This window comes from Dasypus novemcinctus, chromosome 30 (genome assembly GCF_030445035.2).
Source record: "Dasypus novemcinctus isolate mDasNov1 chromosome 30, mDasNov1.1.hap2, whole genome shotgun sequence".
NCBI lineage: Eukaryota > Metazoa > Chordata > Mammalia > Cingulata > Dasypodidae > Dasypus > Dasypus novemcinctus.
The window spans coordinates 26,913,174-26,930,702 of record NC_080702.1 but is presented as its reverse complement, the minus strand read 5'-3'; the positions used below and the strand labels follow the sequence as shown (position 1 = coordinate 26,930,702).

At 56.9% G+C, this 17,529-nt stretch overlaps 1 protein-coding gene across 1 annotated transcript; it reads right to left on the bottom strand.

Annotated features, from left to right (window-relative positions):
* Positions 1–322: 322 nt before the first annotated feature.
* Positions 323–16,321, bottom strand: QTRT1 (queuine tRNA-ribosyltransferase catalytic subunit 1). The gene is made up of 10 exons (XM_058290563.2): positions 16,057–16,321; positions 15,893–15,961; positions 15,660–15,798; positions 6,671–6,749; positions 5,467–5,582; positions 3,533–3,671; positions 3,307–3,382; positions 3,070–3,179; positions 1,284–1,371; positions 323–1,199 (listed from the first exon to the last, which is right to left on the bottom strand). The coding sequence occupies exons 1-10, from the start codon at positions 16,297–16,299 to the stop codon at positions 1,047–1,049; spliced, it is 1,212 nt and encodes a 403-aa protein (XP_058146546.1). The 5' UTR covers positions 16,300–16,321; the 3' UTR covers positions 323–1,046.
* Positions 16,322–17,529: the final 1,208 nt, after the last annotated feature.

Below are 17,529 nucleotides of genomic sequence, written 5' to 3'. Positions count from 1 at the left end.
GGAACGGTGGAGGTGAGGGTGGGCAGCCGGGAGACCTCTGTACTTGGTGTGTAAGTTTTCTGTATCCCTACAACTGCTTTAAAAACTCAAGTCTGGGGAGGGAGAGGGAAGAAATGGTGTAACATGGGGGCTTTTTCAGGGCTTTGGACTTGTCCTGCATGACACTGCAATGACAGATATTTCGTCATAACCTACAAGATTGTGCGGGACAGAGTGTAAACTATAATGTAATCTGTTCATTAATTGTAACAAATGTACCACACTACTGAAAGATGTTAATGTGAGAAAGTGGGGCAGGGTATATGGGAATCCCCTACATATATAGGTTTTTAAAAAAGATTTATTTATTTTTCCTCCTCTCCCAGATGCCTCCCTTGCCTGCCTTGCTTGTTGTGTCTGCTCACATTCTTTTATTAAAAGATTTACTTATCTATTTATTTAATCCCCCTGCCTTCCGGCTTGTTCCCTTCTTTGCCATCTCTTTTCTGTGTCCATTCATTGTGCGTTTTTTCTGTATCAGCTTGTCTCCCGTCGTTGCATCATCTTGCTGCGCCAGCTCTCTGGGGCACATGGGCCATCAGCTCTCTGCGACGCAGGTGAGACTGCCTTCACCAGGAGGCCCCGGGACGTGAACCCAGGGCCTGCCATATGGTAGGCGGGAGCCCAACTGATTGAGCCACAGCCGCTTCCCTGCTCACATTCTTTAGGGGGCACCGGGAACTGAAGCCACTTCCGTGCCCCGCTCATTGTGTCTCCTCATGTCTCCTCCTTAAGTCAGTTCATCTTCTTTAAGATGCACGAGAACCAAACCAGGGACCTCCCGTGGGGCAGGCAGGCACCCAACTGCTTAAGTCCCCTCCGCTCCCCAGGCCCCTGTATTTTGCATGTACCATTTACGTCATCAAGAGTGTCTTGAAAAATAAAATTACTTTTTTTTAAAAAAGCTCCAGTCCGTTCAAAAAAGAGAGACACGGTCACGTGGGCATTTAAATTGAAAACGCCCCACCGCCTCTGGCGGCTGCCAGGCCCGCACCGGGCCCGGAGGCTCAGGCCAGCGTGATGCCCACCGAGGCCAGCGCGTCGGCGGCCCAGGCGGGACAGAGGCTGGGGTCCCCGTACATGGTGCCCATGAAGTCGCGCACGAACTCCGGGAAGCGCTTCTCCACGATGCTGGCGCGCACGGCGCTCATCAGCCGCAGCTGCGGGCGGGGGGGGGGGGGGCAGCGTGAGCCGTGGGGGCCTCCAGCCCGCGCCCCCCCAGCGCGCCCCGGGCCGCCGCACACCTGGTAGGCGACGTTGTGCACGGTGAGGTGGTGCAGGGCGGCCGTGTTGTCGCTGTGCAGCAGCGCGTGCAGGAACGCCCGGCTGTACCTACGGAGGGGGGCCGGGGGCTCAGGGGGACCCCGCCGCCCCGCCCGCGCTGGCCCCGCCCCTCCCAGGCCCCGCCCCGCGAGGCCCGTCACACCCAGGCCCCGCCCCTCCCAGCCCTGCCCTCCCAGGCCCTGCCCCTCCCAGGCCCTGCCCTCCCAGGCCCCACCCACGCTGGTCCCGCCACATCCCAGGCCCCGCCCCTCACAGGCCCCGCCCCTCACAGACCTCAGTCACACCCCAGGCCCCGCCCCTCACAGCCCTGCCCTCCCAGGCCCTGCCCCTCCCAGGCCCCTGCCCTCCCAGCCCTGCCCTCCCAGGCCCCGCCCCACGAGGCCCGTCACACCCAGGCCCCGCCCCTCCCAGCCCTGCCCTCGCAGACCTCAGTCACGCCCCCAGGCCCCGCCACATCCCAGGCCCTGCCCCTCCCAGGCTCCACCCACGCTGGCCCCCGCCACATCCCAGGCCCCCGCCCCTCCCAGGCCCCGTCACACCCCAGGCCCCGCCCCCCACCAGCCCTGGCCCTCCCAGGCCCCGCCCCACAAGGCCCCAGTCGCGCCCCTCACCAGCCCCGCCCTCACAGACCTCAGTCACGCCCCCAGCCCCCGCCCCTCACAGGCCCTGCCCTCCCAGGCCCCGTCACACCCCAGGCCCCGCCCCTCACCAGCCCCGCCCCTCCCAGGCCCTGCCCTCACAGACTTCAGTCACGCCCCCAGGCCCTGCCCCTCAACAGGCCCTGTCCTCCCAGGCCCTGCCCCTCACCAGCCCCGGCCCTCCCAGGGCCCATCGCGCACAGGCCCGTCACATCCCAGACCCCGCCCCTCCCAGCCCCCAGCCACGCCCCAGGCCCCACCCTGCACAGGCCCCGCCCCTCACAGGCCCTGCCCTCACAGACCTCAGTCACACCCCCAGGCCCTGCCCCTCACAGACCTCAGACACGCCCCCAGGCCCTGCCCCTCACAGGCCCTGTCCTCCCAGGCCCCAGTCTCGCCCCCCAGGCCCTGCTCCTCCCAGGCCCTGCCCTCCCAGGCCCTGCCCCTTACCAGCCAGGGCCCTCCCAGGCCCCCCCCCCCACAAGGCCGCGGCCACAGACCCAGACCCCACCCCTCCCGTCCCGTCCCTCACAGGCCCCGGCCCCGCCCAGGCCCCGCCCCTCACAGGCCCCACCCCTCAAGGCCCTGGTCACGCCCGAGACCCTGCCCCGCCCCTCGCAGGCCCCAGAACCCGCCCCTCACGGGTCCCCGCCCCGCACATACCCTGTCACGCCCCAGCTCCGCCCCTCACCGGCCCCACCCTTCCCCACCCCACCACCCTCTGCCCCTCACAGGACCCCGCCCTCTCCTCGGCCCCGCCCCTCCCGGGCCCCACCTGCTCCCGGGCCCCGCCCCTCCCGGGCCCCGCCCCTCCCGGGCCCCGCCCCTTACAGGCCCCCCCCCCACTCCCAGTCCCCGCCCCTTGCAGGCTCCGTCTGCTCCCGGGCCCCGCCCCTCACGGGCCCCACCTGCTCCCGGGCCCCGCCCCTCCCGGGCCCCGCCTGCTCCCGGGCCCCGCCCCTCCCGGGCCCCGCCACTCCCGGGCCCGCCTGCTCCCGGGCCCCGCCCCTCGCAGGCCCCACCTGCTCCCGGGCCCCACCCCTTACAGGCCCCGCCCGCTCCCGGTCCCCGCCCCTCACAGGCCCCGCCCCTCCCGGGCCCCGCCTGCCTCTGGCAGGTGGGACAGGTGCACTCGGCGTCGATGGGGCCGAAGTCCCTCGCGTACTGCTTCTTCTTCAGCTGCAGGTGCCCGGTGGGCACCAGGGCGGAGCCAAAGCGCTGCGGGGAGAAGGGGGTCCACCGACTCTTCGCCCTGCCCGCTCCCCCCACCTAGCCCCTCGCCCCCGAGATGCCCCAACCCCACTCCTAGCCCCAGCCCGCGCCTGCCCCCGGCCCGGGGCCTCACCGCTGTCCGCGTGGGGAAGACGCAGTCAAACATGTCGCATCCGAGGGCCACGCAGACCACCAGATCCGTGGCGTAGCTGTGGGAGGGAGGTGAACAGAGAGCCTCAAGCCCTTGGCCCGGGGCGGGGGGGGGGGCACCCCTTCCCGGCCCCCTCCCCGCCCTCCCAGGACTGGGGCCGTGTCCCCCAGAAAGCCCCGACTGCCCACCTCCCCTCCCGCCAGCCTACCCCACGCCCATCAGGTAGCGCGGCTTGTCCTTGGGCAGCTGCGCCGTGCTCAGGGCCACCATCCTCCAAAACTGCCCCTTGCTCTCTCCCCCGCTCAGGCCGCCGATGGCGAAGCCGGCCACGTCCCTCTTGGTCATCTCTGGGAGGGGACGGCCGGGTGAGGGGGCTGCCAGGCCAGGACAGCCCCTCGGCCCAGGCCCTGCCCAGGCCCCCGCCGTCCCCTGGGGCAGAGAGAGCGAATGCAGGGGGGGACTCTGGCGACGCGTGAGCTCGGCTGCTACAGGCGCCACCTGCTCCCGCAGGCCCCGGGCGCTGGCCCCAGCCCGGAGTTTCAGGATTGGGCATCTTCTGGCTCTCAGGACCGCGGACGCCCCACGGGCCGAGGAAGAGCCCGTCGTCCACTCCTGTGGCACCTCCACAGCACAGCCTGCGCAGACGGCCGGGACAGGGCGCCCGCCACGGGCAGTTCTGCCACCCCGTGGGCGGCAGGTTTCAGGGCCGTTGGGATTTTGGAATCGGGGCCGCTGGAGCAAACGGAGGCTTGCCAGGGCTTCCACCACCGGTCTGAGACGTCCCAGGCTGGATTTGAACCCAGGCCCGGCCCCAACGCTCAGGCTCATCGCGGGGCCTCGGCGGCCAAGTTCAATGGCATCGACGAAGCAGGCCCAGTCCGGGGCCGGGTTTGAAAGCAGAGGGGGCAGCAGGATTGACTGGGGCTGGGTTCATTGAATGCAGGTTCCCAGGCCCCCCCCATTGGTTCTGATGAACCCCAGGGCACAAGGTAAAGTCTGTCAAAGTTCAGGGGGTCAAAAAAGGAATCTGGGGAAGCGGAGGTAGCTCAAGCGGCTGAGCTCCTGCCTACCACATGGGAGGTCTGGGGTTCAATTCCCAGTGCCTCTTGGAGGAGACAAGCAAGTAAGTGAGTTGGTGCAGCAAGATGATGCAACAAGGAAACACAAAGAGGAAAGATGATAAGAGACACAAGGCAGGGAGCTGAGGTGGCTCTAGTGATTGGGCACCTCTCTCCCACAGGGGAGGTCCCGGGTTCGGTTCCCGGTGCCTCCTAAAGAGAAGACGAGCAGACACGGAGCACGCACAGCAAAAGGACACAGAGAGCAGAGAGCGAGCACAAACAATGAGCAGGGAGAGAATGAAAAAAATAATAAATCTTTGGGGGAAAAAAAAGAAAAAGAAACGAGTGGGATGGGGGCGAGAAGGGCGTTGCTTTTTTTTTAAATAAAGGCAGGCAGAAAATATCAGAAAGCACCGCATGTGCCAGGGCCACGCCTCAGGAAGCCTGGGTTTCCGTTTTCACATAAGTCCACCAGAGCGGAGCTGTGACATGAAATGAAAATGTCCCTCTCCCCGCGCATCGCGGTTGAAACACCTGGGGGAGGTGGGGGGCAGTTTGAGGACCAAGAGGAATCATGACAGGGCCAACTTTAATTACGGTGACGCCAGGTGTGGGCGGGGCGCTTGCAACGGCTTTTCCCATTTGACCTTCACTTTGACCCCATGACACTGGGAGGATGGTCCCATTTTACGGAGGGAGAGAGTGAGGCTCAGAGAGGCAAAGCCGCTGGCCCAGGCTGCACAGCTCCGGGGCTCCACCCCGTGTGTCCTACCGCCCCCCAGCAGGAGCAGCTAACACGGTAGGTTCTGGGGCCCTAAGGCCCGGGTTCAAATCCCAGCTCGGCCGCATCCAAGCTTGCGTGGCCCGGAGTGGGGGACGCAACAGCTCCGTGCCTCGGTTTCCCACCTGGCAACCCAAAAGCCTTCCAGGATGGTCGTGAAGCCGCCACGGGCCACGGCAAACCGTTAGCTATGGGAATGAGGCTGCCCTGGAGGGCCCCCTCGCCCGCTAAGCACCCCCGCCCGAGCCCCCCGGCGTGCCGGGCACCCCCGCGAGGGGCCAGCCCCGCACGCGGCTCTACCTTTAAGGCAGGTGGCCCGGAGGTCGGCGTCCAGTCCACCCTGGATGATGGCGAAGAGGTTTTGCTTGTCCGGCCGTCGATGGGCCGCGATGCAGCGGTCCAGCCACCGGATGGACCTGTCAGTCAGCAGTTGACATTATTCACGAATTCCAGAAAGAACGGGTTATGTCTGTGAACTGGTCTTGTCTTCTGGGCATGTGAGACTGGATCGGATTCAGAGGTTTCCCTGATTAGGTAATTACGTAAACTCTTGTGCCAGGAGGGCGCTGAGTCCCCGCCCCCTGGTGGGTGGGGACTCACAGATAAAAGGCATGGCAAGGGACAGAGCGGAGGGCTTTTGACGTTGGAGTTTGATGCTGAAGCCTTAAGCTGGAGCCCTGGGAAGTAAGCTCACAGAGGAAAGAGAAGCAAGCCCAGGAAGAGAGGAACCCTGAGCCCAGAGAGAAGCAAGACCCTGGAAGGGAGGAACCCAGGAAGCCTGAGCCCTCGCAGACGTTGGCAGCCATCTTGCTCCAAATAGACTTTGGGGAGGGAAGTGACTTATGCTTTATGGTCTGGGATCTGTAAGCTCCTAGTCCAAATACATACCCTTTATAAAAGCCAACCAGGGGAGCAGACTTGGCCCAGTGGTTAGTGCGTCTGCCTACCACATGGGAGGTCCGCGGTTCAAACCCCGGGCCTCCTTGACCCGTGTGTAGCTGGCCCATGCGCAGTGCTGATGCGCGCAAGGAGTGCCCTGCCACACAGGGGTGTCCCCGCATCAGGGAGCCCCCCGCGCAAGGAGTGCACCCCATAAGGAGAGCCGCCCCATGCAAAAAAAGCGCAGCCTACCCAGGAGTGGGCCACCCACATGGAGAGCTGATGCAGCAAGATGACACAACAAAAAGAGACACAGACTCCCCGTGCCACTGACAATAACACAAGCGGACACAGAAGAACACACAGCGAATGGACACAGAGAGCAGACAACCGGGGGGGAGCAGGAAAGAAGAAATAAATAAAAATCAATCAATCAATAAATAAAGCTACTTATCTACCTTAAAAAAAAAAAAAACAACCACAACCAACCCTTTTCTGGCATTTTGCACCAGCGCCCCGATGGCTGACTCACACAGCCTGCAGGAGGGCGCCGGCCACCGGGGGCCCGGCGAGGCGCAGGGAGACAAGGCAGGGCCAGGTCCCCCCGCAGCGCGCGCGCACGCACCTGTGCATGGCCTCCTCGACGCGGGGCCCCGTCACCGTGCTGCTGACCACGTCGTCCAGCTGCATGATGATGTCCGAGCCTGGCGCGAGAGGTGGGGCCCCATCACCCGGAGGCCCCCGCCTCCTGCTGGCGCCGCAGAGGCCCATTCCGGGTCCCTCTGGACTCCCCCCTGGGCGACCCCCCCAGGCTGCTCGCCCGGCGCTCAGAGGGGGCTTTTCTTTTTTAATTTTAAAGATTTATTTTTATTTATTTATCCCCCCGCCCCAGTTGTCTGCTCTCTGTGTCCATTTGCTGTGTGTTCTTCTGTGACCACTTCTATCCTTATCAGCAGCACCGGGAATCTGTGTATCTTTTTGTTGCATCATCTCGTTGTGTCAGCTCTCCGTGTGTGCAGCGCCACTCCTGGGCAGGCTGCACTTTCTTTCGCGCTGGGCGGCTCTCCTTACGGGGCACACTCCTTGCGCGTGGGGCTCTCCCACGTGGGGGACACCCCGGAGGGGGCTTTTCAAGATGTACATCAGAAGGGGCCTTGAAACCCTGCCCCCCTAAAAGGGAACGTCCCACTGTGGCCAAATTGCCCTTCCGGAATAAAACGTCGTGCCTACGAGGTGATTCTTTCCCGTGGCAGGCGCGGCAGCAAGCCTGGGAGAGCAGGCGTCTGTCAACCGGACGCTCGTTAAATAAGCCACGTCCCGCCCTTCATGGAAGGTTCTGGTCCTACAATTTCCAACATCCAGAAAAGCTTCAAGAGTCGAGGCTCTCTCTCATCCTCTGCCGCAAAATCCAAGATGGTTATACCCTGCTCTGCGACGGTGACCGTCTTTTTTCTCCTAATCCAATTTAGTACAAAGGGTCACCGTGCTGGCACCCTGTGAGTGATCTGTTTCGCACCGCCGGGGTGCTGCACACTAAACGACGTCAGCCCTGTATCAGCGTTCTAAAATCGGAACGTTCTACGTTCTAACACATTTCTGGCCTCAAGACTTTCAGATCGGGAAGCACGTGTGGCTCAAGCATTTGGGCGCCAGCCGACCACATGGGAGGTCCCGGGTTTGGTTCCTGGTGCCTCCTACAGAGGACAAGCAAGAGAGCAAGTTGGGAAGTGGATGTGGCTCAACTGACAGGGCGTCCACCTTCCATATGGAGGGTCTAGGGTTCAAACCCCGGGCTCCTTGACCCGTGTGGAGCTGGCCCACGTGCAGTGCTGATGCGCGCAAGGAGTGCCGTGCCACGCAGGGGTGTCCCCCGCGCAGGGGAGCCCCACACGCAAGGAGTGCGCCCTGTAAGGAGAGCCACCCAGTGCAAAAAAAGCACAGCCTGCCCAGGAATGGTGCTGCACACACGGAGAGCTGACACAGCAAGATGACGCAACAAAAAGAGACACAGATTCCTGGCGCTGCTGACAAGAATGCAAGTGGACACAGAAGAACACACAGGGAATGGACACAGAGAGCAGACAATGTGGGGGTGGAGGGGAGGGAGAGGAAAAAAGGAAAAGTACAGCCTGCCCAGGAGTGGCACCACACACATGGAGAACTGATGCAGCAAGGTGACACAACAAAAACAAAAGAGACACAGATTCCCGGTGCTGCCGATAAGAATGAAAGTGGACACAGAAGAACATACAGCTAATGGACAGAGAGCAGATGACTGGGGGTGGGGAAGGGGAGAGAAATAATAAAAAATAAACCAAAAAAAAAAAAAGGCAGCGAACTGACCCAATGGACCAGCACGATGTACTGGTGCAGCAGGCTGATGCAACAAGCTGATGCAATGAGGAGAAACAAAGAGGAAACACAATGAGAGTCACAACAAGGCGGGGACGAGAGGTGGCTCAAGCAACTCAGCACCTCTCTCCCACACAGGAGGTCCCTGGTTTGGTTCCCGTTGCCTCCTAAAGAAGACAGTGAGCTGGTGCAGGCAGGTGCGGCAAGCTGACGCAACAAGACACAAAAGAAGAAAAACATAATTAGAGACACAACAACGCAGGAACGGAGGTTCCCAGTGCCTCCTAAAGAGGACGAGCAAGACAGTGAGTTAATGTGATGGGCAGGCACAAGCTGATGCAACAAGATGACATAACAAGAGACACAGGAAGGAAAAAAACAAAACAAAAAAACATAATGAGAGATACAGTAAAGCAGGGGACAGTAGGCTCGCTCGAGCGATTAGGCATCTCCCTTCTACATCAGAAATTATGGGTTCAGTTCCCGGTGCCTCCTAAAGAAACAACCAAGATGAACAGACACAGCAAGTGGAAACCATGAGGGGGTGTGGAGAAATAAATAAATAAAATACTTAAAAATAATAATAATGTATTTTTAGGTTTGTAACATAAATAGATATAATCTGTATGACAATAATACCACAAAAAGGGCAAAAAGGAACAAAGCTATAGAGGAGAAACCTTTTTTAAAGGAGGTACCAAGGATTGAACCTGGGACCCCATACATGGGAAGGAGGCACTCAAGCACTTGAGCTCCATCTGCTCCCCAGAATGAACAGTTCTATATATTACTAGAATTAAGCTAGCATAAATCTGAAACTGATTTTGATAAGTTAAGATATGCATGGGAGAGTGGATGTGGCTCAAGTCTCCCACATGCGAGGTCCGAGGTTTGGTTCCCAGTGTCTCATTTAAAAAAAAAAAAAGACAAGCAAAACAAACAAAAAAAAATAACTCAGGGAGCCCGTGTGACTCAATGGTTGAGCAACAGCTTCCCACACATGAGGTCCTGGGTTCAATTCCTGGCCCTGGCACCTACGTTCTAGAGCAACCACTAAAAAAAACTGAAAAAGTACTGAGAAAAAATCATTAGTAAAACTAAATTGCTTTATTATTATGTTACAATAAAATTGAATTTAAAAAAAAAAGAAAAAAAATTCACTTAATGCAAAACAAAGCAGTAAATGAAAGAGAGCGTAACAGAAAAAACGAGACATATAAAAAACAAAAACTAACATGGCAGATGAAAATACGGTGATATCCATAATAAACATTAAATGTGAATGAATTAAACAATCCAATTAAGAGGCAGAGACTGTCAGACTGCATAAACCAACATGATCCAAGTATATGTTGTCTACAGGAGACAAACGTTAGATTCAAAGACACAAATAAACTGAAAGTAAAAGGATGGAAATAGATATATCACAGAAACAACAACCACAGGAAAGCTGGGATACCTATATGTCAGACAAAACAGACACATCAAAAATGGTTACAAGAAACAAAGGACATAGTGATAAAATGGGTAATCCATCAGGAAGATAAAACAATTATAAAGATATATGCACCTAACAACATAGCACCAAAATACATGAGCAAATACTGACAGATAGGAAGGGAGAAATTGGTAATTCAACAATGATTAGTTTTATGAGATATGAATATGATCAAACATTTTTTTCCCCTTCATTCACTTCATTAACATGTCATTTAACCAATCTGTGCTCATTTATGTATCTTTCTGAAAACTGGAGAAACATCTCAGTTTGTTTTTAGAATGAAACAGGATAAATGTGCCTGGACAGAATTTTTTAAAGTAATGTTTCCATAATTTGTTAAGCTGCCTTTTGCCTGTTTTCTTTTTTGAAGTTGAAATAAAGTTTACTTAAAAAAAAAAACGGAAACGGACTTTGGCCCAGTGGTTAGGGCGTCCGTCTACCATATGGGAGGTCCACGGTTCAAACCCCGGGCCTCCTTGACCCGTGTGGAGCTGGCCATGCGCAGTGCTGATGCGCGCAAGGAGTGCCGTGCCGCGCAAGGAGTGCGCCCGTGAGGAGAGCCGCCCAGCGTGAAAAGAAAGTGCAGCCTGCCCAAGAATGGCACCACCCACACTTCCTGTGCCGCTGACGACAACAGAAGCGGACAAAGAAACAAGACTCAGCAAGTAGACACCAAGAACAGACAACCAGGGGAGGGGGGGAAATTAAATAAATAAATAAATCTTTAAAAAAAAAAAAAAAAAACAAATAGGGGGAAGCAGATGTGGCTCAAGTGATAGGGCCTCTGCCTACCATATGGGAGGACCTGGGTTCGATCCTTGGGGCTTCCTGGTGAAAAAAAAAGAAGAGAAAGCGTGCCTGAGCAGTGAGCCAGTGCCCATGTGGCAAGCCAAGTGCCCACGTGGTGAGCAGAACGCTCATGCAGGGAAACTAATGCCCATGTGGCAAACCGAGTGCCTGTGCAAATGAGTCACGCAGGAAGATGATGACGCAACAAAAGAGGGACGAAGGGAAGAGTCAAGGTGAAGCACAGCAGAAACCAGGAACTGAGGTGGTGCAATTTACAGGAAACCTCTCTCCCCATCAGAGGTCCCCAGGAGCAAATACTGGTGAATCCTAGAGAAGAAAGATGAGAAGAGAAGAGAAAAAGAGAAAGAGATATAGAAGATCACACAGCGAATGGACACAGACAGGAAAACAGCAGGGAAGGGGAGGAGAGGGGAAGAAAAAAGAATAAAGTGTATAAAAAGAAAACAAACAGGGAAGCAGATGTGGCTTAAGCAGCTGGGCTCCCACCTGCCACATAGGAGGTCCCTGGTTTGGTTCCTGGGGCCTCCTAAAGAAGAAGACCAAGACAGCGAAGTGACACAACATGATGACTCAATGAAGAGACACAAGGAGGAAAACACAATGAGAGACTCAATAAGCAGGGAGCCGGGGTGGCTCAAGCGATTAGGCACCTCACTCCACATGCGAGGGCCTGGGTTTGGGTTCCTGTGCCTTCTAAAAAAAAAAAAGAAGAGAGGACACAATGAACAGAGAACAGACAGTGAGTGCAAACAATGAGGGGGTAGAAAGAAAGAAATAAAAATTAAATTTTAAAAAAACTGTAATAGTTGAAGACTTCAATACTCAACTCCCAATAGTGAATAGAACAACTAGACAGAAAATCAAAAATGAAAGAGAAGACTTGAAAAAGCCCAAAGAAATATCACCAAGATGTTTGGTAATAAAGCACAAGCACCAGTGCACCCTACAGGCCAAAGATGGGGCAATTTGAGAATCAATAAAGATTTTAACTGCAAGCAAGGGATTGAAACACATCAAATATGCTTAAACCCAAGAGTACATGATGATTCTTTTTTTTTTTTAAAGATTTATTTTATTTATTTCTCTCCCCTTCCCCCCTATTGTCTGCTCTCTGTGTCCATTTGCTGTGTGTTCTTCTGTGTCCCCCTGCGTTTTTGTCATATGTCACTCGGAAACTATGTTGCTTTTTTTTTTTTGCGTCATCTTCCTACATCAGCTTTCCGTGTGTGCAGCGCACACTCCTGGGTGGGCTGCGCTTTTTTCATGCTGGGTGGCTCTCCTTGCGGGGCGCACTCCTTGCGCATGGGGCTCCCCTACGCAGGGGACACCCCTGCGTGGCAGGGCACTCCTTGTGCGCATCAGCACTGCGCATGGGCCAGCTCCACACAGGTCAAGGAGGCCCGGGGTTTGAACCCTAGGACCTCCAAATAGTAGACGGACGCCCTATCAGTTGAGCCACGTCTGCTTCCCTATGATGATTCTAAGAAACTAAATATTAGTCCTCATTGTTCAGAAGATGCCAGTCATCAACCCATGAAAACTGATAAATAGAGAGAAAGAATGAATATTTGCCTCCCTTTTTCTACAGGAGCTGAACCATGTCACTCAAGAATAGGTGAGAGGGAAGCGGATGTGGCTCAAGTGATAAGGCCTCCACCTACCATATGGGAGGACCTGGGTTCGATCCCTGGGACCTTCTGGTGAAAAAGGAGAAAGCTGGCCCGCGCGGCGAGCCAGTGCCCGCACGGTGGGCCAAGTGCCCAGGTAGGTGCCTGCACAGCAAGCCGAGTGCTTGCATGGTGAGCCAAGTACCTGTGTGGTGGGCCGAGTGCCCACGCAGTGAGCTGATTGCCTACACAAGTGCCCGCATGGTGAGCCAGTGCCCACGCGAGTGCCCGCGTGGTGAGCCAGTGCCCGCGCAAGTGAGTCACGCGGCAAGATGATGACGCATCAAAAGAGAGACAAGGGGAGAGTCAAGGTGAAGCGCAGCAGAGACCAGGAACTGAGGTGGCGCAAGTGACAGGGAACCTCTCTCCCCATCAGAGGTCCCCAGGATTGAATCCCGGTGAATACTAGAGAAGAGAAGGCAAAAAGAGAAATAGATACAGAAGATCACACAGCGAATGGACACAGACAGCCGAAACAGCAGGGCAGGGGGAGGGGGAGGGGAAGAAAAAAACAGAATAGGCGAGAGAAGTTTCTCTTTACAGAAATAATCTGGCTGATCAATGAAGAAAGAACCACAGAATTAGAACATCACCATTTCACAACTGCTAATGGCATAATACACCCAGAGAGCTCTGGGTGAACATCAGGGGCCCTGTGATGGAAATACACATCGCCACCTGCAAAGCAGTCTTGCCAAAAGGAGAGTGAACTTGAATCTGACTCCAATGTCTACATCCGACTCCAACCTCTACATCCAATCACCAGCCCTCCAGGAAATACAGAGGATGGTGGAAACGGGTTAAGCAAAACCATGGGGATGCAATCAGCAAAATTTAGACAGTAAGGAAATGACACAGGGCAAAGGAACCAGACTCTTCAAGAAGCAAATTGCAAACAAAACAAAAACAAAACAGGGAAGTGCATGTGGCTCAACTGATAGGGTGTCCGCCTACCACATGGGAGGTCTGCGGTTCAAACCCCGGGCCTCCTTGACCCGTGTGGAGCTGGCCCATGCGCAGTGCTGATGCGCGCAAGGAGTGCCCTGCCACACAGGGGTGTCCCCCACGTAGGGGAGACCCACACGCAAGGAGTGCGCCCCGTAAGGAGAGCCGCCCAGCACGAAAGAAAGTGCAGCCTGCCCAGGAATGGTGCTGCACACACGGAGAGCTGACGCAACAAGATGACACAACAAAAAGAAACACAGATTCCTGGTGCTGCTGATAAGGATAGAAGTGGTCACAGAAGAACACACAGCGAATGGACACAGAGAGCAGACAACTGGGGGTGGAGGGGTGGAGAGAAATAAATAAAAAATAATTCTTAAAAAAAAAAAAAAAGATGGGTGGAGGACAGGGAAGGAGACACTGATTCCGGTCCGTGTAGACATGTTTATACAGAATGTCTGTATACAAAATGTACTCTCGTTTAAAAACTGTCTTGTTCGTGATCCACCAGGCCCTCGCAGGATCGGTGCCCGTCACCTCCCTGCCCTCCCCCTCGCTCCCTCCGTTCCGGCCCCACAGGCCTCCTGTTTCCCCAGCACGCTAGGTCTGGCCCCTGCCTCAGGGCCTTTGCACATGAGCAGTCCAGAGCACACTTTCTCCCTGAGGACACTTAGCTGATTCCTCCTCCTCTTCTAGTTTCAGGCCTAGGGCTGCCTTCTCAGAATCTGCAGACGCAGTCCCAGACTTAGCCTTCAGGGTCACAGTTCCAACTTTACATTCTGGGGGGTCTTTCGAGATGTATAATAACCCTAGTACCCATCGACAGATGAGCAACGGCTAAACAAAAGGCGCTCTTGCCATACAATGGGATATTCTGCAGCCCCCAAAAAAATCCACGTTACGACCTGGACCAACCTTGAAATCATCAAGAAGCCAGATGCAAACAAGGGCGAACAGCGCACGATCCGCTTACGTGAAAAGCCGATACTCAAATTCAGAGAGACAAGAGATTAGGCTCTAGCCGAGGCGTGGGGGAGGGGAATAGGGGGCGCACGCACGAGGGGGGCCCAGCTCCTCTCAGGGTGCTAGCAACGTTCTCGGGAGTGGGCGGGGGTGATGACAGCGCGACATGGCGAAATAAGGCGGCGAATGCCACCGCAACGCAGGCGAACACGGTTCCGGGGCCAGTGATGCGTTATATATGCAAAATGCGTTGTTTGGTTTGCGCATAGGAACAGACACATGCGAAATATTCCCCCTGCATTGTGGGGTTTTCCCCTTCTAGCTGGGGCAGCTGCTCCAACGCGGGCTCTGCCCCAAGGACTGCAGTTCCCAGGGGGCGTGGCTGGTGCGCCACCAGCACCCCCCCTGAAAGCAAGGAGCCGGAAGCCCCCGTCTCTCTGTGGGAGGGGCTTAAAAGCACCAATGGTGTTGAAAGTTGGGGATGCTGGAAAAACAGCGGGAATGGGGGGGCTATTGATAGAGATGGGAGGGGCCTGAGGCCAACCCCAACGCCCCTTCCGTGCCACCCTTTGCTCGACAGATATTTGTTCAGTTAACTTGTTACTTAAAAGAAACTATAGCCCTATACTTATAAAAGCTACTATAGAAAAGCACGAAGCGGATAGAGCGCCTGCCTACCACATGGGAGGTCCACGGTTCAAACCCCGGGCCTCCTTGACCCGTGTGGAGCTGGCCCACGCGCAGTGCTGATGCGCGCAAGGAGTGCCGTGCCACGCAGGGGTGTCCCCCGCGTAGGGGAGCCCCACGCGCAAGGAGTGCGCCCCGTAAGGAGAGCCACCCAGTGTGAAAGAAAGTGCAGCCTGCCCAGGAATGGCGCCGCACACACGGAGAGCTGACACAGCAAGATGACGCAACAAAGAGAGACACAGATTCCCGCGCCGCTGACAAGAACACAAGTGGACACAGAAGAACGCACAGTGAATGGACACGGAGAGCAGACAACTGGGGGGAAGGCGGGAAAATAAATTTTTTAAAAATCTTTAAAAAAAAAGAAATAGCCATATACTTATAAAAGCTACTACATAATATTATTCTGTCTTATAACAATACCATTGCACAGTATTATTATAATAGTAAAAGTAACTACGGCCAGGCACTGGGCTAAGCGTTTCCTGGACCTTCCTTCATTGATCCAGGTCAACAATTGCACCAAGTAGGTGTGCTGTTATTTCTCCCCCTTGCAGACGGCTCGACTGAAGCTCAGAGAGGGACAGCGTCTTGTCCACGGCCACACAGCACGGAAGAGGCAGCGCGGGCCCCCCCCTGCTGTCCGCCTCCCCCCAGGAGGCAGGGGAGGCCCCGCGGGGTCCGCTCACCCAGCGCGTTCTGGATCTCCACGGACTTCTCCGGGCTCAGGAGGGTCTCGACGCCGTCGTAGGGGGAGCGGAAGCGGACGCCCTCTTCCGTCACCTCGGACAGGGCCACGAGGGAGACCATCTGGAAGCCGCCGCTGTCCTGGGGAGAGGGGGGGGGATCCCCACGGCAGGGCTGTCAGCGGGTGGCGGCACGGGCCCCGCGCCCCCGCGCCCCCGCGCCGACCCCGCCTCACCGTCAGCAGGTTGTGGGGCCAGTTCATGAAGCCGTGGAGGCCCTGGGCTTTCCGGATCAGCTCGGGGCCCTGCGCGGGGCGGAGAGGGGGGTCAGGCCGGGCCCGGGGCGCCCCCAGCCCCGCCGCCGCCCCCCCCCCCCCGCCCCGCCCGGCCCGCCGCCCACCGGCCGCAGGCCCAGGTGGTAGGTGTTGCCCAGGCAGACGCGGCAGCCCAGGGCGGCCAGCTGCTCGGTGGTGATGCCCTTCATGGTGGCCTGCGTGCCCACGGGCATGAACACCGGCGTGGCCACCGGGCCGTGCGGCAGCCGCAGCTCGCCCGCCCGCGCCCGCGAGCGCCCGCACTCGGCCACCAGCCGCAGGAGCCGCGGCGCCGACTCCGCCGAGGCCGGGCCGCCCGCCGCCGCCATCTGCGCCGCCGGAACCACGTGGGCCGACGGCCAGGGCGCCGCCATCTTGGCGCCGGTCACGTGGTGCGCAGGCGCAGGCCGGAACTTCCGGGAAGCCATGGCAACGGACGCCGGGCGCGCCCAGCGGCGCTACCGCGCAGAACCGAAATCACCTGGAGTTCGAATCCCAGCCCTGCCGCCTCCTAGGCGACACCCACGGCCTCGCTGATCCATCATTTTCTCCTCCGTAAAATGGGACGAATTAAAGTATCTCCACCTAAGGGTGTTGTGAAGACTGATTCAAAATGATGGCTGCATATGATGTTCAAATATAGTTTTTTTTTTTAAGATTTTTATTTGATTTATTTCTCTCCCCTTCCCCACTCCTGTCTGCTCTTTGCGTCCATTTGCTGTGTGTTCTTCTGTGTCTGCTTGCATTGTCAGTGGCACCGGGGATCTGTGTCTCTTTTCATTGAGTCATCTTTTTTTTTTTTTTTCCATTGAGTCATCTTGCTGCATCAGCTCTCGGTGTGTGCGGTGCCACTCCTGGCGATTCCTTACGGGGCGCACTCCTTGCGCGTGGGGCTTCCCTATGGGACACCCCTGAGTGGCATGGCACTCCTTGTGCGCATCAGCACTGCGTGTGGGCCAGCTGCACACGGGTCAGGAGGCCCTGGGTTTGAACCCTGGACCTCTCGTGTGGTAGGCGGATGCCCTATCCATTGGGCCACATCTGCTTCCCCAATTCTAGCGTCTTTGTCACCAAGTCTCTCCCTTCTTCTCACGCACCCCTCTCACCTCCTGCCTCAGGGCCTTCACACGGGCCGTGCCTGCTGCTGGCATCCTCTGGTCCCGGCAACTCCCGGCTCCCCTTCCAGGTCTCAGGTTGGATGTCATCTCGGGGACTATGCCAATCCAAAAACATTTTTGCAAGTTGCTTAGTTTATTTAGTTATTGTCAGTCTCTCTCACACACACACACGCCCCCACCCCGTCGAATGTCAGCTCCGCAGAGGGCAGGGGTTTTTGTCTCTTGTTCACTGCTTTGTCCCAAGAGTTTAAAACAGGCCCTGGCGCAGGGTTTATTCAAAGACGGGGAGCCCAGATTTCCAGAGGAGGAGCCTGAGGCCCAGAACCTGGACAAACATGTGCGTTCCTTGGTTCACTGTACACCTGCCTGTACCTACCCCAGCCTCCAGCCGCTCAGGGGACGAGAGGGGCCGGGTGCCACCTGAATGGCAGGCATCAGTGT